The following is a 26,555-nucleotide window of genomic DNA, read 5'->3' on the forward strand; positions in this document are numbered from 1 at the left end:
CAAGGCTTTGGGCTGTCCTTGACTGCCTTCCCAATCCACAGCACAGAGCAAGATGGGAAGTAGAGCAGCCGGGACACGAACCAGTGCCCATATGGGATACCGGTGCATGCCGGGTAAGGACTTTAGCCACTAGGCTACCACACTGGGCCCAACATGAGTGGCTTTTTATAAGCCTTCCTCAAAATATTCTGTGCTTACTAAAAATAGTGAAGTTTCAAGTGTTAAACATTATAGATTGATGAAAAATCTATTCCATGTTAGATTAATTTCCAAAAAAAAAAAAGTCTGAAGTTAACTTCCTAATGATCTAAAATCTTCCCTTGCGGAGGCCTGACAGTCTGAAGGGAATTCCAGAAATTAGCCAGTTTCCATCTAAACGGTGTTTTTCAGTGTGCGTTCTGTAACAGCTTCTAGGAATAACACCCCGAAACACCAAAACCTGCTTTCTGACTCAGATCTCAGGACAAGCCTCGTTTGTCTCCCGCCTGTCTCTGCTTTCAAGTGTATGTGAAGTCTGATGTCACAGCACAGCTGTCTCTCTGACTACTGGCAAAAACAATAACGTGTCTTTCTTGGTCCCCTCCCGGGTTAGCCTCTGACAGTGACGGCACCATCACTGACCATTGCCGAGAATATGGCTGACCTGATAGATGGGTACTGCCGGCTGGTGAACGGGGCCACGCAGTCCTTCATCGTCAGACCCCAGAAAGGTGAGCCTTTTCCTCTGTCGCAGGTTCCCAGGCGTCCCTCTGCACAGCCTGGGAACCTTCCTCTGGGGGACTGGAAGGGTGAAGGCCAGGTGCATAGCCCAGGCAAGGACAGTTCACATCCCTGTACCGGGCAGTGGTCAGACCAGCACAGGCTTGAATGAGAACTGAAGGAAGGCTTTGTGTCTGGAGCCCTGAGTTTTGAGCTATTTAGAGCAGTTTCTCATCCAAAAACTTTCAGGATAATTTCCTACTTTTACAAATAGACCCACTGAAATTCCCCTTGGATAGGAAGTTTCCTCCTTTGTTTCCTCGTCTGTCTCAGAAGCCCAGGCAGTAGAAGAGCATGTTGTACATAACCAGAGATCAGAATGAATAAATACCTAGAAACAGCCAGTCTGGGATTGTTATAGAAGTCATGGACTTTTCCAAGCAGTTCAGGATTTGGAAACGTTCCAGCAGGGTCATAGCGTGCTGGGAGGCAGAAGCTGCTTTGGCATTGACCTGGGCGTCCAGCCTGTGCATCCAGCCTCCCTGTGTGAAATGCTTGGCCTGGCATTCACCTGTGCGTCCAGCCTGGGCGCCCAGCATCACTGTGTGTGAAATGCTTGGCTCTCACGACTTGCTGCCTGTAGTAATGCGACAGTGCTGGGCTTGCTTTTTTGTTGCGTTGTCACTGTCAGCAGTCGTGGTGTGATCTTGACACTGAGGGTCTGTGTGCAAGAAGATGATCTTGTTTTGCTGGCTCATCGGTAGGGTCATGTGGTACATGGTTAGAGAAGCATGTTGCCCCATGGCAGGTGGACAGGGAATGTGTCCTCACTGCTACGTGTCCATTCCTGCACCCACCACTGCAGACCAGAATCCTCGAGTGCCATGTGGTATTCCCTGTAATAGGACTGAGTGTAACAGGACAGAGAAGAGGTTGGAGAGAAGCGTGTGTGCGCCAGTGATGGCCCCCGGAAGCCAGGGCCTCGGCTCTGCAGGTTTACGTGTGAGTCCACAGAGCCGTCCTTGGACCCTTTGCTCAAAAGCCACTAGTGCTGTTTGGCTCTGGAAACAAGAAATGAAGCAGCCCGAGCCAGAAGGCCACTAAGTAAACTGATGTCCCTCTGATCCCAGAGCAGGGCTGGCCGAGCCAGAACGTTTGCCCGCCCTGGATCCCACAGTCGAGCTGGTGCCTGCCTTGTTGCCAAGATGAGCGTGTCGTCACTGACGCTGTCTTCCATCAGATGGAAGATCTTCCTCGCTGTATATCTGACCTTCCAATAAAAATAAAGAAAATCTAAAAAAAAAATGCATTCCAGAGCAAAAAAGTTAACTTCACTTACAATGGTGGACATTTTAGTTGATTAAATTTTTATTTTTCTTGTATTTATTTATTTTAAAGATTCTCTTTTTTTATTGGAAAGGCAGATTTACAATACAGAGAGAAGGAGAGGCAGAGGTGAAGATCTTCCTTCTGCTGATTTCTACTCCCCACACGGCTGCAGTGGCCAGAGCTGAGCCGATCCGAAGCCAGGAGCCTGGAGCTTCTTCTGGGTCTCCCACACAGATGCAGGATTCCAAGGCTTTGGGTCATCCTCGACTACTGTGCCAGGCCACAAGCAGGGAGCTGGATGGGAAGTGGAGCACCTGGGACACGAACCGGTGCCTGTATGAGTCCTAGTGACGTAAAGGGGGAGGTTGAACCAGTTGAACTATTGTGCCAGCCCCGGTAATTGTTTTACTGATGTTGCTGCTGCTGTTTGTTGCCATTTCTCTTGAACTTGTGTTGCTTCCGTCGCGGCACTTGCTGTCCTGTTACCACTTGGCTGCTTTCCTGTTTTCATAGTTTTTATTTTTTATGTTAAAAAGACAGCCTTAGGTTGTAGTACCTTTTTAACACTAGGTGTCTGGCAGTTGTTTGTGGTTGTCACAGATGCTCACAGCACAACCGTGTGCCTCTCAAGGGTTATTGCTAGAGCCAGGGTAGAGCGTGCGCTTTGCTCCGTGGCTGTGCCTGATCCTGTGCATAAAAGGAAAGTCACCCTTCTCTCCTTCTTTCCCCAGAAGGTGAACGAGCTCTGCCGTCCATACCAAAGTAAGTGCTGCTTTGTGCCTCTTGTGTGCTGTTACAACTGGAAGGAAATCAGTACGCTTTATTGTCTGTTTTCCTAAAAAGTAAAATTTCTGTAAATATGAAGGAATTGGAAAAAATATTGTTAGAATGAAATCACATCTGTTATGAATTTGATTGGCAATTAAGTTGAATTTAAAAGTTGCAAATTAGTTTTCCCTCTGAGTTCAGTACAGAGGCTAGGAAGACTCAAGACAGCCAGATCGAGGGCCAGTGGTGAAGTGCTCGTGTGTGTTTGTAAATATGCTTCGAATGTATCGCTTACCGCTTCCAAACCTCCTCATGATTTGTATTCTGATGATCTTAATAACTTAGAAAATAAAAGGTTTTTTATTGTTTTGTTGCTTATATCACAAATCAAATGGTAGTGCTGGAAGAACTTAAGTGTGATTAGGAACTGGACACAGGATATGGGAGTTAAAATGTAGCCTTTGGGGCCTGGCATGGTAGCCTACTGGCTAAAGCCTTCGCCTTGCACGCGCTGAAACCCCAGAAAGGTACCAGTTTGTGGCCTGGCTGCTCCACTTCCCATCCAGCTCCCTGCTTGTTTCCTGGAAAAGCCCAAAGCCTTGGGACACTTCACCCACCACCTGTGTGGCAGACCCAGAAGCAGCTGCTGGTTCCTGGCTTCAGAGCAGATCATTGCAGCCACTGGGGAAGCCAGCGGGAGGAGGATCTTCCTCTCTGTAATGTAAATCTGACTTTCTAAAAATAAATAAGTAAATCTTAAAAAACAACAAAATAGACAGTGGCTTGTACGGTTACAGGTGTGTGGCAAGTACTGCCGGACCACTGGCACTCAGGAATGTGCGAGCTGTTAGGCTAAGGGGATTTCTGGACCTTTTCTCTCTCCTTTCTCACCAGTCCATCTCTGCTTTCACTTCCTCAGTATGTTGGATCCACTCGCTTTACCTGTCCCCGCTGTCTGCTATCACCGTTTTTAGCACATTTGCTCAAGGATTCTCAAGGCCAGCCCTGACCTGGCGATTCTCTGCAGTGGCACATACATCGGGGACATGAAGAGAACTGGTGTGGAGTGGGAGAGTGTGGGCGTTTCCAGAGGTCTTCTGCCGGTGCAGCGCTCCCAGCAGGGAGCTGGGCCACGCCTCTGAGATCCTGACCGCCTGGAAGCTCAGTGCAGACACAGTGCCCTGCGTGTTTCCTAGATGCTCACTGTCTGACATGTACTAAAATTCCAGACTCCTGGGAAAAAACAAAGTATAAACCAGTTACTGAAGCCAGGAGCTCCTTCTGGGTTCTCCACAAGGGTGCAGGGCCCAAGGACTTGGGCCATCTTTTACTGTTTACCACATGGATTAGCGGGGAGCTGAGTCGAGAATGGAGCAGCCAGGACATGCACCTGCAGCCTCACAGGGTGCCAGCCTCACAGCGCTGTCTTCCCTTGCTGTGCAGCACCAGACCCTGCTCTCGTTTCCTTCACTGTGTGAGAGGGACCGTTCTGAATTCACACTCCACCATGACTTGCCGTTGCTGTTAGAATAAATCCCAGGACCCCTACCTTGACAGGAGCTGCCCAGCTCCCCCTGCAGCCCTCAGTTACTGGAGCAAATGTCCTGTCGCCTCCCTGTGGGCTTTCGTCAGTACTCGGCCCCTGCGGGTCACCCTCTTCTGCATGCTGCTCCTCCTGAGCCTTGTTTCTTTTCCTGGTTTCATCCTGTGTTGCTGCCTCTGGAAACTTCTTTCAGCCTCTTCCTCCCCAAGCCAAGAGAGCACCCTGTTGTGTTTCCTTTAATAGCATATATTTAGTACTGGTCACAGTTCTGTAAGTGTTGGCATTGCAAACTTAATGGCAGCCGGGATCTGTGCCCATTTGGTGGAGTAGCTGTATGGACGAGGGAAGGAGGGCCAGGCAGCTCCTCTGATTCCAACCTGTGTGCCTCACCAAGTGAGCTGTGCCTGCTAGGCGCCAGTTCAAGTCCCACACCGGGCCAGAAGCTAAGGCTTTCTTAGGGTACTTAAAAGTGAAATTCCACTAGGTGCTACTGAACAAGGAAATGATAACGTCCAAGCTGGGGTGGGAAATGTTGGGGCAGCAGCAACCTCAGTGTGATGTGACCAGGGGACCCCTGCATCCGGGCCTCAGGGTCGGGGTGCAGGAAGCAAACAGTGCACCCTGGGAGTGCCCGGAGCTCCGCCGAGGGTCAGCTGAGTCAGCACTGCGGGGGGGGAGGGGAAGCTGATGACTTTGTAGAAAACACTGGCATGGAATTTTTGCAGTAGATAATAAGATTTTAAATATTTAGAGATTTTAATAAAAGCAGTTCAATTTTATGGTATTTGTGGAGGTTCGACAGTTATAGATATTTCTGGTTGTCAAAATATATACTCAAAAACGATACACATCTAATTTCTAATATTTTCTATTATTAAATCTAATCTGGCTTTCCTAATATTAGGGAAAATTTTCTGCTCATTACTGAAGTAGTAAATGTAGCTGTTTTAAGAAAAAGGGTTTTTTTTCTTTTTAATTTAAAATCCAAGTAATGTCACCATCTGTACCCTTGGGATTTGTTTTTTCTCCCTGTGTTTTGTGTTTTCCAAAGATCATAAATGACAACAAATTTTGACAAGTTTTTATTTTATGTGAATAAGTTTATGAAGCATGGTTTTTCATATGTCTGATAAAAATTTTGTTTTCTTAGTTAATGGCATCTTACTCCCAATGCAAAGATGCCCTTGCTGGTGTGGGTTTTTGGTTCCCGGAGCAAAGCCATGACCCTTGTCCTTGCCTTTTACAGGTTGGCCAACAGCGAGAAGCAAGGCATGAGGACACACGCGGTGTCGGTGTCGGGTAAGGCGCTCCGGGCTCTGGCCTGCGACGGGGGCGGTCACGGCAGGTCACGGCAGGGACTGCGACTTTGCCAGCCTGCCTCAGCCGAAGGAGCTTTTCAAAGCGACGTGCTCTAGTTGAGAGTTCAAAGTAGCATCTTGTGTTTTTAGATCAGGCATTTATGTGAAATACCAAGTTATTCACTGGTTATATAGAATTCTAAAGTATTTTGGTTAATGTCCTGTTAATCATACGTAGAGTGAAAAATCTTCATTTTTTTAATCATAATTTATACTTGCAGTTCAACAGAACTTAATGAGATATACCTTGTGTATTTATATTTTCTAGTCCAAGAAATGTGAGAGATTTTAAGTGATTTTGTCTTTCACATTTAACATAAAATGGTGTTTGAATATTACTTCAAAAATTTAGTTAAGATACCAGCACAAGCATTATCTTAACTATTTGCCAGCATGGTCAGTGTGATGTGCTTTTCCTGGCATATTTTAAAAATGCATATGTGCTTGTTTTTCACATTTAAAGCTGTGGAGAATATTGCAAGCAGAGAAGAAGAAAGCGTTTTCCACAGGCCACACACACAAGTATCTTAAGATCACATGCACTGTGCTACATGTGTGCACATATATGCACACATGTGTATACACATTTGTGATCTGGTTTTGGATATGTCAAAAACAAGTTCTACAGTGACACCCTCCTCCTGACTTTGGTGTCTGACCTAAAAGAGACTCAGTTCTTTTTAGTTAAATTGTTTTATGTCAGTTTTCCTCTGAATTTTATACTTTGTCTAGTTGACAAGGGCTTGTCTTTTGGTTTTCTCGTGTGCATGCATATGTGCACAGATCTGCCACAGGGTCTTCCTGCAGAAGCGCGCTCGCATCACACACGTGGCGATGCCTCCCGGTGGCATCTGCTGTGCAGCGTTGGCCTGGTGTTCATAGCTTGCATGCTTGGCACTTCCCGAACGCGTGGGGGCACGTTGGGAGGGCTAGAGCTTGTTGTGGACAGCCGCAGCTTGGCACCGTTCTCAGATGAGTGGCTGATCGTCGTGCGAGCCTCGTCCACGGCTTCGCGTACTTGGCCCAGGTTTTGTGAGGCAAGTCTGGGGCTCTAAACAGCGCTCAGCATCTGAGTTTGTCCAGTCTCATGGGCTCAGAAACTTGGTGGGTTGGCCAGCTCCTGGAGGATTTTGGAGTCAGTTTGCAGAGAGCAGAGCACCGTGCCCCGGTCACGAGGCAGGGCAGCTGCTGGACGCGACGGGACGTTGTGCTCAGTGCACTGCCAAGTCGGTCAGGTTGGAGCTGGGTGTCCAGGAACTTCTAGGCCCCTCAGTCCAGCATTCAAAATCGGCCCCGGAGCTGACTTGCAGTGCTTGCCACGTGCACGTGCCACAGTTGCCTTGGACTGGAGGGAGCACAGGTGTCCTGTTGGTTTAGTTAATGAGCACCGTTCCTGGCTTAGCAGTACAGCAGCATGCAGCGGTACTGAGAGAAAGTGGGTGCTGCCAGAACCTCTGGATCTGTTCCTGTGAGCGCACTCATCTCTCTAACGCAGTAGCCTCAGTGTCTTCTAGCAGCTAGTTGTGGTCAAGCCTCTGTTTGGCTTCTCCCTATCATCCCCATTTTGATGTCTGCACGGTTTGTGTCCTGTTTCAGAAACCCACTCAGAAAAGCTAGTTTGACAGTGGGTGCTTTACTGATCACTGTGTTCTATCTCTGGTCTGTGTGCTGCATTTTTTTGACTCTTTCAGTCCTTAGAACAAACTCAGAACACAGTTTCTGTTTTGTGGTGGTTGAGAGTGCTCAAGTAATTTGTGCTCAGTTCCACATAGCTGGTAAAACGTGGAGTAATTGCTCAGGATCAGGTCCTCTTAAGTACCAAGGATTTTGCCTTCATTCTTTCCTTCTAGTCATGCTTTAGCTGGAATTTCATACCTCAGTTAACATCTCTGTGTTAGCTCTTTGATTGCCGTATTAATTTAAATAGGCAATTCTCTGGTCAGAAACCATGAGTGGTAAGATAATGTCTGTCCCATGCAGCGCTGCTCAGCTCATTCCTCCAAGGCCTGTGCTGTCTGCCGCAGCCCACCTGCTCTGAGCCTCCCTGCCGCTCCACCCTCTTGCTGTGGTCCTGCTGGAGCTGCTCATCATCTTTGTGTCTCCTGTCAGTGCAGCCTCCCACTCCTCTGGACACGGGAGGGAAGTCAGCCTCCAGGGAGTGTGTCATGATGCAGCAGTGACTGCTGACAGCCCGTGGTCCTTCCTCAGGCACTTGCTGTTTGCCTACTCGAACAGACTGACACATGTGGCCTGCTGCTGCGCTCTTCAAAGACTGTTAAACACCAGCTAGGATCCTTTGCATTGCACTTAGACCCAAGGCTGTCATTTGACATTTCTAGGAATGTCTTTGTTATGCTAACCCCTGGCAAGCCTGCACCATGTGGTCATGGCACCCTGAGGCAGAGGCCTGTGGCTCCTGGCTCCTCTGAGTCTGTTCAGACTCGAGGTTTGTGGCCTGCAGCTGCGAAAAACTGTGCCAGCCACAGTTACTTGTTCTCTCATCTCTGCCTCATCGAATCCCTGCCAAAGTCTGCCAGATTGATACTACTTTGGTTTCCCATTTCCTGTTTGATGTGAACTCACTGATGTGGTGTCCGCTGAGTGTTTGCTGTGTATGGATCACGGCTATGTATGTTGGAGTGCAAAAGCAAACAAAGACGTCTGCTTTGGCACTTACAGTTACAAAGTCAGACCCTAAGTGAGTTGGGAATGTGGGCAGCTAAGCAAAATTGTTGTCAAAGGGAACTGAATGACATGGGAGACTGAATGGGGCAGGTACCAAGGGAGCAACGAACAGATACAGCAGGAAGGTCCAGGGTGGGTCAGAGGGAGCAGAGCTAGCTGCCCAGGATCCCACGGCTCAGCCTGTGCTCACACTGATGCCTGTGCAGGATGTGGAGCCCTAGAGAGTGCAGCGGCCATGCAGGGAGGCAGCAGTCAGCCTCCGTGTCACCGGCACCAGGAGTGATGCCGAAGGGCAGCCCAGGCCGCACTGTGCTGCCCAGAGTGCAGCTGACAGGTCGGCATGGTTCCTGCCTTAGGAAGCGCAGGGTGGGGTGGGGCGTCTCTGGTGTTCCCACCTCCACGGGGAGCAAGTGGAGAGTCTTGCCCCGGCTCGGACAGAAGACAAGACGCAGTTTTCTGTACATTAGACCACACTAAACTGTCCTGAAGTTTCCTGGTGTTGATGTGTGGCAGAGAGTAATGCTGGGACAGATTTGGCGTGTGGTTCTGTTTTAGTTTGGGGAGGGATAGCAGGATTTTGACTCGGTTCTGAGTCTTGTGCTAAGATTCAAACTGTATCCCAGTTTGAGAGAAGGTTGGGCATCTGCTTTGGTGCTGCTGTGGTTTCCGAGGGAGCTTTTGTCTGCTGCTTGTTTTGGGGTATCGGGTAATTCCGATGGGTCTCTGGAAGCTGACTTATTAGAGATTGAGCCGTCAGGAATAGTGATTGCTTTGTACTCACCCTGATGTAAGGAGTGACTGAGCCATGAAAGACTCAGCGAAGTCTGTGACTGCGTGGTGTCGGAATGCACCAGCATGGCACCGCTGCCACCCCGTCCCAGTGCTGCCTCCCCACTGGTTCACCTTGTGTCGGGGTTGGAGCAGGGTGTGTGCTCACCATCTCCTCCTCCGACAGGTCACACACGGTGAAGAGATGCCTGGGGGGTGTCCATTGACATCCTGGGCCCAAAGGACTTCCTGTTCCGTCCTTCCTGAATTGAACTAACTAGCTACAGAGCATGTGGAAGCTTGCAGGCACCCTAGCAAGGAGGCACTTTCACATGTTTTTTAAAAAAAAGCCAAATGAGAAGCAGAGCAATAATTAAATAATAAAAATAATGGAAAATGAAAGAGTACTTTTGTTTTTACAAACTGCTGCCAGCCCACAGAAATCTGATACCTCTGTTTCTGTTATTGTTAATTTTTGAGGGATGTTTTCCCACGTTGAGCTGTAGCCATTGTGCATGTGCTAATGAAGTGAGCACACACACAGTTTGTAACTGTGCTGGGCGGTGTGACATCCACAGGGTTTTGCCCTCTGCACCAGCTTCCGCTGCTAAGAGGAAGTTCAGTGTGTCTTTCTCAATCTAGTTTCTTTCACTTAGCTTCATGGTCTCTAGTTCCTTGCAATCTGTTGGTCCGTGTCACGATTTCATTTTTTTTTTATAGCTGAGTAACATATTGTCATGCGTGTGTACGCATTCCATTTATCCCTCTATCAGCCACTCGGCACTTGACTGCTAAAGACGTGGGCGCGCAGGGAGCGCCTTCTGGTGCGGGTTCCCTTTCATGTGGACAGACCCTCTGGAGACATGTGGTAGGCCTGTCTCCTGAGGGGTCTCTGTGCTGTTTTCTGGAATGCTTGTGCTGGGAGGCAGCCCATCAGTAGTGTGTTAGGATGCCTTCTGCTCTTCCCAGCTTCTCCGCAGTCACCTGCTCACCCCAGGGCTGGTGAAACACTCAGACGGTGTGTGCTGCGCGGCTGGAAAGAGCTGGCTGTGCTTGGATCACAAATCTTAATCCTTCAGACAGACATGCTGACAAAAAAATTAGTGAGCTTTGTCTTTGTTTAACATTTATTTTTATTAATTTGAAAGGCATGGTTTCACAGGGAGAGAGGAGAGAGATCTTCCATCTGTTGCTTCACTCCCCAGTGGCCAGTGCTGAAGCCAGAATCCAAGAGCTTCCTCTGGGTCTCTTACATGGATGCTGGGGCCCAAGTGTTTGAGACATCATCAGCTGCTTTCGCAGGCATAATAGCAGAGAGCTGGACCGGAAGTGGAGCAGTCAGGACCTGAACCGGCATCCAGATGGTGTACTGGCATGCAGGCAGTGGCCTCATCCGCTGTGCGCAACGCTGACTTGAATGGTGTTTTTTTTATTTTTTAGATCAGCAATGTACAAGTTCCCCAAATATCATCTTACTGAATGTAAAATAAATTTCATTAACATGAAAAGAGTTGAAGTCTTGCCCTTTCTTGGTGCTGCCAGTGTCTCACATGTCACACATCTTAAGGAGCTGCATCCGTGCTGTGACTCTCAGACATGTGTCCACTGTTCTCAGCATCTTACTGTGCTTCTTACTTGTCCCCGTGGGAGTGTGACCCGGTAGAGCCTGGGTAAAACCCGGTGACTCCAGGGGACAGACTGTGCTGTGATGCTGCTAGTGGAGGCTTTGCAACCTGGCTCTTCAAACCCGCTCCCCACCAGCTCTTACAGCAGACGTGTGAGTCTGTCTGCGCTCATGACTTGGGTGGAGTAGCTCATAAAACCTCCCTAAGTCAGGGTCTGCTTGTTTTCTTTCTTTAGAGTTGAATGTGAAATGTTAGTGATTTTGAATTATGTGTAAGTCTCTGCTGTTTGTTTTGTTTTGGCTTGTTGTTTGTTTTTTAAAGTCTATTTTCGATTGCCTAGCTCTGCAGAACTGCGAGAATCTCGTGTCTTGTTTCTATATCTGGTAGTACTTTGCTTAGACAGGAAGTTACATTTTGAAATATTAATGTTTTTAAAACTGAAATTAGTCATAGTAAGGAATAAAGTGTGCCAATAGTGAAAGAAAAGAATTGCAATCTTGTGTTTTATAGATGCTACTTAAAATATAGCAAAGTATTGAAATAATTTGTTTCTGTTTTTCTCTTCCTCTTCCTCTTTATAAAGGAGTCAGTCGCATCCAGCACAAGGTTAAGAGAGCTAGGCGCTTCCTCCCTCTGATCTTCTGTTCCCACCAGTCTCCTCCTGCGGGTACTGCACGCCTGTCTGCACAGGCTTCCTGTTCACCAGAGCGCCCTGAGAAGCTCACTCTAATGACATGCGTGTAGATTGTTGCAACTGGCTATTAGGGTGTGCTGTCGACTGCCAGGAAGCAATAACGGGGTGCAAGGTTTTGTGTCTGCTCTCTTGCCTAGAAGATGTCTTGTGTGCATGACAGGGCCGGTGGCAGCTTCTTGGTTTCATTTGTGTCCGCGCTTTCCTGCGGGGCTTGGCAGTTGCACCGTTTTTACATTATGGATTTCCTAATACAGCATGCAGCTGAGTGGGGAATGCCAGGAGGGAGCCCCAGGTGTCTGCTGTTTATACTTTGAAGCCAGTGTTCAGGGCTGCTGTGTAGTAGAAGCAGCCACGTCATTAGGAGCGTTCTCTAGAAAAGCTGAAGTACACGTATAGTTGGAATGATTGTCTCATGCAGCCAGTTGGAGCAAACTTTGTTCTGCACAAATTCAAACGAGACTCTCACTACTGGCAGAGTAGGGTGTGCCGTTGTCAGGAGGGGCCTGGCTACCCCTCCCCAGTGGAAATAGGGGTGCCAAGGGGGTCATTACTGATGGGTTTGTTTTCATTTCTGTATGATTGTACATGAATTAACTTTGAGGAAAGAAGAAATCATTTTCTACGATTTAATTGTGAGGAAGTTCAAATAATTTGGTTTGTGTGGTTGAAACCAGTTGAAGCTCTATAATACGACTGTGTAGCCTTGTATAATTTGTTGGCAGTTCGATTGTCCTCATTGTGCCTTTAAATTGCAAAACATACTGGCTATGAGAATCCCTCTTTTACCTTTTGAATGAGATTGGGGTGGGGGGAGATTTTTGATTTGCTTGTCGTTTTAATAGTATGTTTCCCCCTTCCCTCCTCTCTGTCCTGCCCTGCCCGCCCTCTGTTCCTCTCCTCTCTTTGCATGCCACCCGGACCTGCAGATGAAATTAGTGGGGACGGTAATAATTCCTTTTCACATTTGTGTTACTATAATTATTTGTAAATTGATATAGTTCAGTGTTTCATAAAAGACAAAATGTGATTTTAATCCAGCAGAACCAAGAAGAAAATGCTGTGTGGGGAGGAAGCAGGGCCTCTGGAAGACTGCTCAGGACCGCGACGGAGGGCACTTGTGTTTCTTTGCCACGATTCATTGGCAAATTTAACTTACATTGATTTGTAGTACATTTTATGGAGTTTATGGTTAAAACTGTCCAATTGTGAGAAATTGTTAAATCAGTGTCATTATCCAGATAGTATGATAGAGACCCAATACACTGTATTTTCTTAGCACAGTGCAGAAATGAACATTCTTAGTTTGAAAATGTGGAAATAGAAAAGAAAAAATGTAAAGTGATTTCTAAAAGTCACATGAACTAAACTAGGAGATTTCACCTATGTACACTCTTACGCTGGGATGAGATATTGATGGTTTGAATTTAATGAGCCGAAAGGAACTACATGTGTTTGAAAAGTGCATGTATTTCCTGAGGTTATGGGAATGTGCTTCTAGATTTGTTGCATGATATCAATCATAAATTAGCAGCTCTCACTCCTGCCAGCTCCTCACCAGTGTGGTTTTTAAATGACCACAGTTTTCCACGGCCCACTGTGCTTGGCAGAGGCAAGCTGATCACGGGGTTGAGAGCTGAATCCAAGACTGGGGTGACTAGTGGCCAGGTCCTGGGGGTCTTGCTCTTTCCCACTGCCCTAGCCTGGCCCGCTGAGCGACGGTGGAGTGAGGTGGCTGAGGCACTTGTTCTGCTCTTCTGCCTTCCGTAGTGCAAGCTCTCGGAAGTGGATGCTGTGAAGTGTGCTGGGAAAGCACAGGCACTTCCATAGAAGTCTCCAGATGGTTCTTACCAGGGACAGATACAGTCATTCTCTCTCTCTCTTTTTTTTTTTTTTTTTAAGATTTATTCTTTTTTTTTATTGGAAAAGCAGATATACAGAGAAGAGGAGAGAAAAAGATCTTCCATATGATGGTTCACTCCCCAAGAGGCCGCAATGGCTGGAGCTGTACTGATCCGAAGCCAGGAGCTAGGAGCTTCTTCCGGGTCTCTCACATGAGTGCAGGGTCCCAAATATTTGGGCCATCCTTGACTGCTTTCCCAGGAAACAAGCAGGGAGCTGGATGGGAAGCGGGGCTACCGGGATTAGAACCAGCGCCCCTATGGGATCTTGGTGCGGTCAAGGAGAGGACTTTAGCTGCTATGCTACTGCACTGGGCCCAGGTGCACTCAGTCTTAATGTTTTACACAGAGTTGAGTTTTTCAGTACTGTGAAGTAGCCAGAGCAAGTATACTTAACCCATCACAAGCGCACAATTTAAGTTTAGCTCATGGATCAAATAAAGCTCATCTGATTTTATGTTGTCCTTTGAACTTGTAGTGGTTTCTAGAATTCTTAATGGTTAGGAGAAAAAAATAACAAGAGCAGTGTTTGTGCAGTTAAAGTTACATGAAATCACCTCACCCTGTGCATTGTTCACACAGTGTGTGAAATCACCTCACCCTGTGTGAAATCACCTCACTGTGTGCACTATTCACACGGTGTGTGAAATCACCTCACCCTGTGCACTGTTCACACTGTGTGTGAAATCACCTCACCCTGTGCATTGTTCACACCATGTGTGAAATCACCTCACCGTGTGCACAGTTCACACCGTGTGTGAAATCACCTCACCCTGTGCACTGTTCACACCGTGTGTGAAATCACCTCACCCTGTGCACTGTTCACACCGTGTGTGAAATCACCTCACCCTGTGCATTGTTCACACCGTGTGTGAAATCACCTCACCGTGTGCACTGTTCACACCGTGTAGTGAGTTGTGACTATGGGGTTGCTGGCTGGAGGGCTGCCAGCCACAGAGGTCTTGAGAAAATTACCCATCTCCTTTGTGCCTCAGTTTCCAGCCTGTTCAGCAGGGTGATGGTGATAGGGCTACGGCGAAGGCCTTTGCTACGTAGTTGTTTTTCATAAGATCTAGTATATGTAAGCTCTCGGGGATTTGAAGAATGCAGATCTGGCTTCCTTTGTTGGTGTTCAGATCTTTGGGCCTGTTTCCCGATTTTCTTGGTATTTTCTTTCTAGGCAATTCCAAGTTGTGCTCTAATTTTTCATGGCCCTTCAGTATATAAAAAGACCCATCCTCTCAGTGTCATTCTATCCTACAGTCCTAAAAGCCAGGCAAGAGAAGCACCCTGTTTATAACCAGATGGGTGTCGAGGCCCCTGGGAGCAGGGTGAGCATAGTGCTTCGCCTCTGCTCCACAGCGGGGTTTGCTGAGCTCCCCCTCTGTACCAGCACCGGCCCCCCACTCAGGACACTGCCCTGCAGCCTCCAGACGGTGGGCAGGGCCCACCATACAGGGTGTTGGGGGCTGGAGGAGAGGTCTGAGCTGAAGCCAGGATTGGCTCCGAGCCAGCAGGCACTCCAGTCCGTGGTAAGCTGTGAGGAAAGCCTCTGCCTTTGCGCTCGGCCTCGGTTGGTTTTCTCGTTGAGCCGAACTTGACGAGCTGTTGTCATGATTGTAACTTGAACGCCTCGGCTTAGTCCTTTTCCTTGCAAGTTTCTGATGGAGTGTTTTGTTAAGCCATCTCACCAAGGCTGCAGGTCTTGAAGATAGCAGTTCGTCGGAGTCTTCAGGGAGAGCAGGTTGCAGAAGCACCCAGGCTTGGCACAGACTTTCTTGTTCTGTGCGGAGTGTGTTTGTAAATATGCAGGAAGATGCAGAGAGCCCTACCGTGTATGACCTAGGGGGAGTGCAGACTTGATCAGCGCCTGAGGATAGTTGGTTCATTAGCCTTACATTCTGCCCGCCCAACTGGCTGCTGTTTTGATCATGCTTAAAGATGATTACGCATGAAGCAGTGAGTCCTTTCAGTTGCCTCTTTTCTCAGTCCTAATGGCAGTGAACCGTGCTTGGTACCGTGCGGGCGGCATGCCGCAGCAGTGGCAGCGTTCCATTTCAGGGCCTTCAGGAAGTGCTGCTGTCCTGTGCTAACCCGTGGGTGGGGACACGCACTGAAGCTTTTGTTGTGTCAGAAAGAGAAAGCACACAGGACTTTATGAGGTATTGTTGAATTACTGCAGTGGAAATATTGCAACTCTGTCTTTATTTCAAAAAAGAAGAAGGAGAGAGAAATCCCATACCACATTTTCATCTACTATTTGTTTTCTCTGAGTAAAGAAGTTATAGGAGATAAATTCCTTATGTTGCAGTTTTTCAACCCTGAACAATTGAGATAAATTAGCCCAATTAATCCCCTCAAATATTGGCCTGCCATCTGGATTCTAAAGGAAAAAGTTCGGATTGTGCTGTTGAATCTAATTATTAATCAAACAAGATTGCAGTCTTGTTGGGAGAGCTCACGTTAGACAGTGGTGTGGTTTTGAACGTGCGTTTGGAGTGACTGGTCAGTGCGGATTGGCGTAGTTGATTCATGTCCGGCCGTCTTGTACACGGGCTTCCTCTGCTAGCCTCTTTGCTATGTGATAAACAAGTCTGTGTGTGGTAACACATTGGACACTGATGTCACTCCTGTCTCCATGAGTGACTCATTGGGACCAAAATTGAGTACTGTTTAAAATATTTCAGCATAGTAGGAAAGTCAGGCAGATTATTTTGCTTTTTCAAATGTGTTGAAGACCAGGTCAGCCTCGGAAGTAACCTCTCCCACTGTGTGTTGCCTTTCCTGCAGAAACGGACGATTATGCTGAAATTATAGATGAAGACGACACGTACACGATGCCCTCAAGTAAGTAGACTCCCAGTTGTGTCTTTGCTGAGACTGATAGTACGTCACAGTTGGGTTTTAGATGTGTGCTAACCTTCTTAGAGCCATTTTTTAAAGGTTTATTTTTTATTGGGAAGGCAGACTTACAGAGAGGAGAGGCTCTCACAGTGGCTACGACGGCTGGAGCTGAGCCAATCTGAATCCAGGAGCCAGGAGCAGGGTGCCGAGGCTTTGGGCTGTCCTCAACTACTTTCCCAGGCCACAAACAGGGAGCCGGATGGGAAGTGAAGCAGCTGGGACACGAACCGGCACATATGAGGTTCCAGGCGAGGATTTAGCCACTGAGCCATCACACCAGACCTCTTAGAGCCGTTTGTAATATCTCATTGTATTAGTAAAGATAATCCTTCGACTTTCAGGGTTTTGTATCATGTATGTCCTCTCAAATGAAGGTCAGGAGTGTAAAACTCAGCTGGCTAGCATTCAGTTTAGTTACGGGATTTATGTATTCTTTTTGGCTCTACAGAAATGAAATGTTCGATGATTGTCTCTGAAGATTAGTATTCCTTGAAGGTTACATAAGAATAAACATGCACACATACATATCCAGGAAATTGAAGTTGTTTGTCTTTATTGCTGTTCACTGAGCGGCACAGATAGCTTGCAAGACGTAACCCCTGTACCATGGGGCTGGCAGGTGTGCAGGGAGATGCAGCTCTGGGCAGAGCTTCCGGGGGCAGTGGGGCAGACGCCGGTGCCCTCCCCCTGCCTGGTGCGTGACGGTCGGCTCAGAGTGTGCCTGTCTGCAGGGGAGAAGCCCTTAACTGCCATCACTATTAAAATTATAACCTGCCTTGGAAAGAGGCCCTGGAAGCAGTAGTAATTTGAAGTCTGAGTGTCTTAATTCTAAAAGAGCCACAGATGTTTGTAAAATAAATATGTGTAATACTTCCATGATGTATAAATAGAAAAGATCCTGTCATTCACATTTTTCTTTCAATTGAAAAGACATTATCAAAACCGAGAGAAATAGTCCGTACTCTCAGACTTGCACTGGTCCAGGAAGTGTGCTTTCAGGAAGCTCCTTCGTGAATGAGCAAGAGCTGAGTGTGCACACCTGACCGCCGTGGTGTGCTAGTGTGCGCAGCTCCACACCTGAGGTGTACTGTGCAGTTGGGGGGGGAGCACCTGAAGAGCGGGAAGTAACGTCAAGCTAACTTGCAGATACTTTTTTTTACTCGTAGTTTCCTTTTTAAACTCATATTTGTGCATAAAATGTTTTCAGAAATAATTAATGAAATGTAATTTCCAAATATGTTATTGTTAACCTAATTGCTATTAGTTATTTCTAAGCAAGGTCTTCCATTTTTCTCTCTCTCAAATGCAATCCAGAAAGCTATGGAATAGATAAAGGTAACAGGAATCTCCTCACTGCACTTGCAACCTACAGAGTGATACGGGATGTTTCTGTTTCAGTTAACTTGTATTTTTTTAAACTGCTTGTCATCGGTTTACTCATACTGTTAAATCAATGTAATGACTAGCTAAAGTGATTTTAAAGAGGAAGATGACTTATCTAAACTGGGAGATTGAATGTTCTGTGTGACTTTTAAGTGGTTCTTTGGCTCGTGGTCTGTCCCTCTGGTAGTCACACTGCTAGAGCACGGCAATGTGAGGCGTGGCTGTGTGTTCTGGAATCACGGCAGCACACGCACAGTGGCTCGGAGCTCAGCCTCCGTGTGCCTCAGCAGCTTGCTAAGTGATTGGATACAAAGCACGGCAATCTAATATATTACCATGAGGCGCTTGCTCTCAGAGGTATAACGTACTCACAGTTTGCCATGTTTGATTTCAAGTTATTTAATTTTGAAATTAGTTTTTAGAAAATACCTCTTTAAATTCTTTTAGCTCCATAAATAATATATAGATATTATTATAATGACGTGGAAAACTCTTAAACTTTGAAAATATAGGTTTACTCATGATACAGTTTTATGTTGCCTCCATAAAAATCTTAATTATTTCTAAAATAATTGTTTTAAGTAACTTTTAACCTCATATTAATAATTCAACTAATAGTTCTTAATAATTGAGCGTATAATTTAATGTTTGGGCCAATTATATAAAGATACCAAATAAATGGATAGAAGATTAAACTTTCAAGAACTCCTAAATAGTAAGGTGTAAAAATCTATTTTTAGTAGAATGATTATTCAGTGGTTTGTCCAGTGCTGTATCCTATGAGTACTTTGTTCTAAGTGACATAGTTTAAGAGAATTCCACTCTGTGTAAGCATCTTCATAGACGGGTGTGCCAGAGATGAGACTCTGACTGCTGAAGTCCCAGTGGTTGCTGGTCGCTGGGTTAGGCTGCTGGGCCTCGGTGCTGACTGATATGTACATCATGTTTTACAGCCAGGGATTATGAGATTCAAAGAGACAGAATAGAGCTTGGACGATGCATCGGAGAAGGCCAGTTTGGAGACGTGCATCAAGGACTGTACGTGAGTCCAGTAAGTGCTGTGAGACTGGTGGGATCCAGGCTGATCCTGTGGCAGTGGTCTTCCTGAGTCCTTGGTTCTCCGGCTGTTCAGTTCTCTCTTTTGAAGCTCATCAGAATCGACTTGTTATACTTAGAAGCCTCTCCTGCCCCCAGTGACAGAATTTTCTCGTTAAAGGGCTGCGAAAGAGCGTGAGCCTGGGTCGTGCATTGGCGGTGGAGTGAGTGTCCGCACGGGACGGCTAGAGCTAAGCAGCAAGCCAGCGTCCACACTCGCCTGCGTTTCCAAGAGTTTTAATTTGCCCTCTGAGAGAACGAATTCAAAGTTCCTTTTAAAGGTCGCCTCTAATTTGTTTGAAAGACAGTTACAGAGAGAGAGATCATCAACCACTGGCTGTTTCCCCAGGTGGCCGCTTCATGCCCAGCTATGGCAGGCCGAAGCCAGAGGCCTGGGGCTTCTGGGTCTCCCATGTGAGGGCAAGGGCGTGCGTGCTCAGGAAGCCATCCTCTCGCTTTGCCAGGCACTTGAGCAGCGAGCTGGGTCAGGACAGGAGCGGTGTGTTCCCACTGGCCGTAAGGGGCTGCTGACGCTGCAGGCGCCAGTGTACCGTGCTGCGGCACAGTGCTGACCACACACCGGGCTCTCGGGAGAGTCGGGTGCCTTTCCGCTGGGTAGTCATGGCCACAGTCGGGTTTGCAGCATTTCTTGACTTCGCAAGACTTGATAGTGCTCGCTGTCTGTTCTGCGCGCTCTCAGTATCAGCCCCTTCCCTGCTGCCTGTCTCTGTCAGTTTATACAGATTTCATAGAGGCAGACTCGTGCCTTGGTCTGCGCTCACATTTAGCTTCATGCCTGGCACATTCCTCCGTTCCTGTTATTGCCGTCACCTTTGCTTCCCCAGTCATCAATTGACAGGTTAACAAAATGTGCATGTGTGAGATTGGGTCTGAATATGTTAGCTATTCACTTTTGTCTGTAGCTAGAAGAATTGCTCCATCGTATGCTAGCTATGCTCGACCATTCTGAGGAACTAACAGACTGATTTCCAAGAACTGCATCATTTTATGTCCTCGCAGCATGGATAAAATTGCCAGTGTTGAGGCTGGCATGATGGCTCAATTGGCTGATCTCTGCCTGCAAGTACAGATATCTCTGTGGGCGCTGGTTCGTATCCGGCTACTCCACTTCCCACCCAGCTACTCCACTTCCCACCCAGCTACTCCACTTCCCATCCAGCTCCCTGCCTGTGGCCTGGGAAAGCAGTCGAGGACGGCCCAAAGCCTTGGGACCCTGCACCTGCGTGGGAGACCCAGAAGAGGCTCCTAGCACCTGGCTTCGGATCAGCTCAGCTCTGGCTGTTTAGGGAGTGAACTAGCAGACGGAAAATCTTTCTGTCTCCTTCTCTGTAAAAGGTGCCAATATTTTCACATTTTCAACAATACTGGTTATTGTATTTCTTGATTAGGTTAATGGCATTTGCAGTGACTTTTAAAAATAATAGTGTGGGGCCTGGCAGCATGGCCTAGTGGCTAACGTCCTCGCCTTGAATGTGCCGGGATCCCATATGGTCGCTGGTTCTAATCCCGGCAGCTCCACTTCCTCTCTATCTCGTCTCCTCTCTGTATATCTGACTTTGTAATAAAATTAAAAATAAATCTTTAAAAAAAAATAATAGCGTGTAATTCCTCAAAACCTTTGAGTAGCGGAGACTCCAAGACCTCCTGTTGTCCACTGCAGCAGCTCACGCCCCAGGTGCCTCCAACGGCAGGACTGAGCCAAGAATGTCGCTGGAGTCACCCCCGTGCATGGCCAGAGCTCGGCACCAAGGCCAGCGGCCCCGGGTGGGATGCGGGTGCCCCCACCACTAGGCGAAGCCCCGCTCCAGAACGCTGTGAATGCTCTTCTCGGACAGCAGCACAGACCATTGGTCCTGCTTTTGATGCCCATACTGTGGAAACTGCAAATGACTCCATCTCTGTTGTTTATTGTGAGACTGAACGTTACTTTTGTACCCAAGAAGTCAGTTTGTTTAAAAAAAAAATCATTTGCTGCTGTATAACTAAGCTAATTAGAAGTTTAGGTTTTTTTGTTTCGTTTTGTTTTGTTTTTAAGATGTATTTTATTTTTATTGGGAAGTCAGATACACAGAGAGGAGGAGAGACAGAGGGGAAGATCTTCATTTCCCTAGTTGCTGCAACGGCCGGGGCTGAGCTGATCTGAAGCCAGGAGCCCAGAGCTTCTTCCGGGTCTCCCACACAGGTGCAGAGTCTTCGACTGCTTTCCCAGGCCACAGGTAGTGAGGGAGCTGGATGGGAAGTGAGGCCGCTGGGATTAGAACTGGCACCCATATGGGATCCCAGTGTGGTGCAAGGCGAGGACTTTAGCTTCTAGGCTACTGTACCAGGCCCAATTTATTTATTTAGTTAGTTAGTTCATTATTAGAGAGAGAGAGAGTAACAAACAGTTTTGCACATATTGGCTCATTCTGCAAGTGGCAGTCTGAGGGCTGTGTTAGCTAAAGCCAGGAAACAGAAACTTCTAGATCTCCCATGTGGTTACAGGGTCCAAGGACTTGGTCCATCCTCCTGCACTGCTTCCCCGGAAGAATTAACAGAGAATCGGATATGAAATGGAGCAGATGGGACTCAGTTTAGCGCCCTTGTGGGATCCTGGCACTGCAGCAAGGGGCCTAACGTGTTATGCCACATTGCCAGTCCCAGAAGTTCAGTTGTTGGGATTCGGTTTTGAAATTCTCTACTCTTGCACTTACATTAAGTTACAGGATTTGTTACATACTTTGGCTTGTTGTTTACTCTTCTTTTTATTTGCTGTTATTTCACTTTGTGTTGCTTGTTAAGGAAAAGCGTTGAAACGGTTACTGTACCTATTTGAAAAAACCTAAATTCCACCATTCTATGCCTGCCTGAAAAATGTAGCGAAGCCAAGCTTTGCACTGCCCACTGGCACAGCCAAGCCTGAGCTGCCTTGCCGCTCCCAGCTTGTTACGCTGGCATGCTTGTGTCACAAAGGTCTTGGCAGGGCAGGTGGGCTGTGTTTTCATTCCCTTTTTAAATAAGTGCTTCATTTTTGAGTGGAGTGCTAGAGGATTTCTTTCTCTTTTGAGAGAGAGTGGAGGAAGAGAGTGTGAACAAGCTTTGTTAGCTGGCGTACTCCTGGGCAGCCTCTGACAGGCGATGTGACGGCAGGAGGCACTACCCCTGGCGGTTTCGGTCTCGGGGGCCCAGCGCTAGGATCCAGCACCAGTTCCCCCAGTCCGTGTTAGCAGCTGGTGTCAGGAGTGGAGTGGGGGGCTGAGTCCAGGCATTCCCACACGGGGTGCCTTAACCGCTAGGCCAGGCCTCTGCCCCTGACATTTATAATATCTGCAGTCTAGTATTAGCTTAAATACTTGTTTAATAAACCCATGCCACTTGAAAAATAGCAGAGCTCACATTGTATTAACTCTTTTCTGATATTTGTGAATGTGTGTGTTTTTATTGTGTAAGCTTAATATTTTAGTCCAAATCAGTTTTTAAGATTTATTCTTTTTTTTTTTTTTTCTTTTTACTGTAAAGATATTTACACAGAGAAAGACAGACAAAGATCTTCCACACACTGATTCACTCTTTCACTCTCCAGATGGCCACAGTGGCTGGTGCTGAGGCCAATGTGAGGCCAGGAGCCAGCAGTTTCCTCCTGGTCTCCCACGTGGGTGCAGGGTCCCAAGGCTTTGGACCATCCTTACCTAAAACTGCCGTCCACAATTTCCAATGATATCCTATTGATTTGCTCAAAATGACTTCAGACTTACATCTAAAATTTTTGAACTTGCTCAAGGAAAAGGAACCTTTGGGTTTCCAGCAGCACCATAGCATTCCTTGGTTTTGCCTAGCTTACCTGTCACTCCTGCGGGTCTCCTCTTCTCCCTGTCTTCACGCCAGCGTGGCCTGTGGCCTCCTTGGCCTCCCAGGGATGTCAGCTTAGACTTGTCTGCTGCGTTGCCCATCCCACCGGAGGGTTTGGTTATCTCTGTGACATCACAAGCTTGTCAAAGCTGAAGATGAGCTTCCTGTGCTGGACTCTCAGGCCCAATCCATAATCCCACTTCCCGGTTGGTCCAGAACCTCACCCTTCTCCCTGCTTGCTCTGCTGCTGCCATGCTCGTCCCAGCCTCGCTCATCTCTCCCCTGGTTCCATGCACAGGCAGCACGTGGAGCCCACTGGGTCTCCCTGCCTCCCTGCGGCCATTCCTCCGTGCCACAGCCCAGCTCCTTCACATAGTGGCTCAGACCTCCGTTTCCCGTCCTGTCACTTAGATGAGAAGCTGCATCTTTTGCGGACCTGCAGTGCCCTGTGTTGCCTGGCATCTCCATCCTCTGGCCTTGATGCACTCTACCAACACTCAGCAGTGGGATCTGCCCCCGTCCCCCTGGTGACTCAGCTTCTCACACATGACTTCACTGCCTTGCTGGGCCTGTTGCCTGTGCCCTCCACTGGCCTGTGCAAAGCAGAGACTCAAAGGTTGCATTGTCAGTGAATAGCCTGCGGCATGCCACAACCATACCCCTCTTTCACTGTGGGTTTTATGCCACCTGGCTGTATTTTAAGTATTCTTACCAATCTTGGAAGATTTTGGAGGTCTGAGTCCAGTTGATCTGGAATCCTGTGGTTGCAAAACAAAAAGCCCTTCATGAGTGTTGTCACTGATTGATGTAGAGAACCTTTTCCACGTGTGTGATTCTGTGCTTTTCCTAACAGGAGAATCCAGCTTTGGCGGTTGCAATTAAAACATGTAAAAACTGTACCTCGGACAGCGTGAGAGAGAAATTTCTCCAAGAAGCCTGTAAGTTTCATTTCTGTGGAACTCCATTTGACTTTCTGTCTTTGAGATCAAAATGTCTCTAAAGACATGAGAAAAATAACTTAGTTTGCACAGGCCTGTCCTGCCAGGGTCTCCAGCTAAGTCATGGTGTTTTCCCTTTCTGTGCTGTGCCCGTACCATGAAGTGTCCTTGCATTGGGATGTAGCCTTTCGTAAGTGAGACAGGCCCAGTCCTGCCGGACCCTGGGACTAGAGGGGAGCAAGACACTGTCCTGACCCTGCGGGGGTTGGCAGTGAGAGAGTAAGGACCATGACGCTGGGCCCGTCACAAAGCCAGGCAGACTCCCTGAAGGAGACGTCAGTGGAGAACCCCTGTCAGTTCCTCTGAGTCACTGGAGCTCATAGTGATTGTCTCCCGCCTGCTGCCGCTCTGGTTCCTGGTCTGTGCATCCCATGAACCCCTGTCTGGAGTGAGTTCAGTGTGACGGTATCGACTCTCGTTAGTGAAAGTGTTTGGAGAGCAAGGCTGTGGTCCCTCTTACACACACCCTGGACGCTCTCCCCACCTCCCTCAACCTGGGTGCCTTCTGCCCCAGAGCTTGTCCTTACTCAACCTTCAGGCCACAGCAGAAGTGTCACTTCACAGAGTGCCCTTTTCCAATCACTGTAGTAGTAGGCTCCCTTTCGTTAACTGTGTCCCAGGACCATGTTATCAGTGAATACACTGTTTGCTAATGACTGTGGCCTGTCTCTCTGTAGACAGGGGCCGTGTCTGCTCTGCTCAGCAGTGTTCCCAGTACCATGCCAGCACTGTACTGAGCGCACATGAGCCACAGGGCATACCTCTGTCACAGGATTTGAGTCTTGGCACCCTGTGTTATATGGCATGGAGTGAATTCCTCCTACTTCACATTTTGTGAGTAGATTTATCACAGAATAAGTCATGTTGTGACTTCAATTAGTTAAGTCTAACTGCATCCTTAACCCTATTCTTGAATCTGACTTAAGTACAATACAAAGCCTGGCCGGTACCTTGTTTTCTTTGTTTTTATCGTGAGAAACAAGTCTTTTACTGCCCATAACAAATTTGGCTGTGCCATGCTGAATCCAGGAACGCTATCTGGTTCTCCCATGTAGGTGACAAGGATTCAAAGGGGCACCTTAGCAGGGAGCTGCATTAAAGCCAAGGAGCAGTGCACAGCGCCCTTAGTGGCAGTCCTGCTGCACCACAGCACCTGCCCATTCCCCATGCTGTCATCTGTCTGGACTGTTGCCTTTCTGAATGCATGTAGGGCCAGGAAACATACTGCAGCAGACATCAGAAACTAGCTGCTGTGGTGCCTTAGGTGGTATTCTTATATGTTGAATATTTTTTTTAAAATGCAAGTTATAAAAATCGATGATCTTTTTCTACAGCTGTTCTGAATAGGTATTGTGATTTGGTAGGGCTTTGGAGTCATTACAAAGTTAATTCTGTTATGTTGTAGGAGTAGTCAGGTCAGACTAAGCTTGTTTTGTTCTTGTAAAGCTTATTTGGCTGTTACTTGAAGGAAGTGCGATCCATTTAAGGTATCTGCACTTAAAAAGATTTATTTATTTTTTATTTTTATTGGAAAGTCAGATATACAGAGAGAAGGAGAGAAAAAGATCTTCTGTCTGCTGGCTCACTTCCCAAGTGGCCACAGCGACTGCAGCTGAGATAATCTGAAGCCAGTATCCGAGACCCTCTTCCTGGTCTCCCATGCTGTGCAGGGTCCCAAGGCTTTGGCCTATCCCCCGCTGCTTACCCAGGCCACAGGCAGGGAGCTGGCTGGGAACTGGAGCAGCCGGGATACAAACTAGCACCCATGTGGGATCCCAGTGCCTGCAAGATGAGAACTTTAGCCACTAGACTACTGCACTGGGCCCTTGGAGTCATAAAAGCCTCCGGGGGGTATATGGCCTGTTTACTCCTTGATGGGTTATTTAGCTGTTCTGTAAGGGTCTTGGCGTGGATCCCTCAGGCTGTGCAGCCTCTGCTAAGTGCTCAGCCTTGGAGTGCTGTGGAACTTCCTTGGACGTTTCACAGGAGTGAGTAGGACTGGAGGCCAGTGAGACTTCGTTTTCCAGAGTTGGGAGACAGCCTGGGCCCTGGCCTCTGGCCCCTGGCCCAGACAGCTAACAGATTAAAGTCATTAGTGATCTTTTGCTTAGCATGGATACAATTTTTTGTGCTTGTAAGGTTCTGATTAGTATTCTGCTGGCATTTTTAGTAGTTGCTTCAGAGGAAATATGTAAAGACCTGATCATATAAAATTAGACATAAAGCTTTAAAATTTGATAAGAATAAATTGAAAACAAGAGTAAATATATTTGGTGCCTGAATGATTATTGCAATGTGCTTAAGCACTGTACCTGACAAGTGTTGTGGGACTGTTTTCAATTTTGTACTGCATATTTACATTTTTCCTTTCTTTATTTGTTTGTAAGGCAGAGTTAGTGAGAGAGAGAGACAGATCTTCAACCTGCAGTTCACTCTGGAAAGGGCCAAGATAGCTGGAGCTGGGCCAGGCCACAGCGAGGACCCTGAAACTCCATTAGGGTCTTCCACATGGGTGCAGAGGCTCAAGAATTTGGGCCATTTCCCAGTGCTTTCCCAAGTGCATGAATGATGCCTGGTTGGAAAGGAAGCAGCTAGGAGACAAGTGATGTCCATGTGGGATGCTGGAGCTGCAGACAGCAGCTTTCATCTACTGTGTCACAGTGCCAGCCCCACCCTTTTACTTTTAGGGTTACGTAAAACCAGCAGCACCATTCCTAGAATATGGAAGAGGAGGGATGTAAATAAATAAATCCAAGTGTCTGCTCAGCTCAGTCTTTGATCCCAGTTGACCAGTGCTCCGAGTGACTGTGAACACTTTTCCCTAGTGACCATGCGTCAGTTTGACCACCCTCACATTGTGAAGCTCATTGGCGTTATCACGGAGAACCCCGTCTGGATAATCATGGAGCTGTGCACGCTTGGAGAGGTACTGTGAGCCCAGACCTCGCTCGGCCTGGGC

The 26,555-nt window shown here is 47.5% G+C and overlaps 1 protein-coding gene across 15 annotated transcripts in view; it reads left to right on the forward strand.

Annotated features, from left to right (window-relative positions):
• Positions 1 to 26,555, forward strand: part of PTK2 (protein tyrosine kinase 2) — a 261,868-nt gene that overhangs the window by 159,021 nt on the left and 76,292 nt on the right. For 7 of the 15 annotated variants that reach the window (XM_058668437.1, XM_058668443.1, XM_058668442.1 and 4 more), the window contains 9 exons: positions 593 to 710; positions 2,760 to 2,790; positions 5,586 to 5,638; positions 12,396 to 12,413; positions 16,158 to 16,214; positions 17,586 to 17,606; positions 18,608 to 18,705; positions 23,452 to 23,536; positions 26,422 to 26,522. In XM_058668437.1, coding sequence (XP_058524420.1) covers positions 593 to 710; positions 2,760 to 2,790; positions 5,586 to 5,638; positions 12,396 to 12,413; positions 16,158 to 16,214; positions 17,586 to 17,606; positions 18,608 to 18,705; positions 23,452 to 23,536; positions 26,422 to 26,522 — 582 coding nt within the window. Of the gene's footprint in view, positions 1 to 592; positions 711 to 2,759; positions 2,791 to 5,585; positions 5,639 to 6,912; positions 6,924 to 11,358; positions 11,443 to 12,395; positions 12,414 to 16,157; positions 16,215 to 17,585; positions 17,607 to 18,607; positions 18,706 to 23,451; positions 23,537 to 26,421; positions 26,523 to 26,555 lie in introns of all 15 variants that reach the window. The other 8 variants (XM_058668439.1, XM_036492260.2, XM_058668438.1 and 5 more) reach the window with 5 other exon arrangements.

Source organism: Ochotona princeps, chromosome 9 (genome assembly GCF_030435755.1).
Source record: "Ochotona princeps isolate mOchPri1 chromosome 9, mOchPri1.hap1, whole genome shotgun sequence".
Classification (NCBI taxonomy): Eukaryota; Metazoa; Chordata; class Mammalia; order Lagomorpha; family Ochotonidae; genus Ochotona; species Ochotona princeps.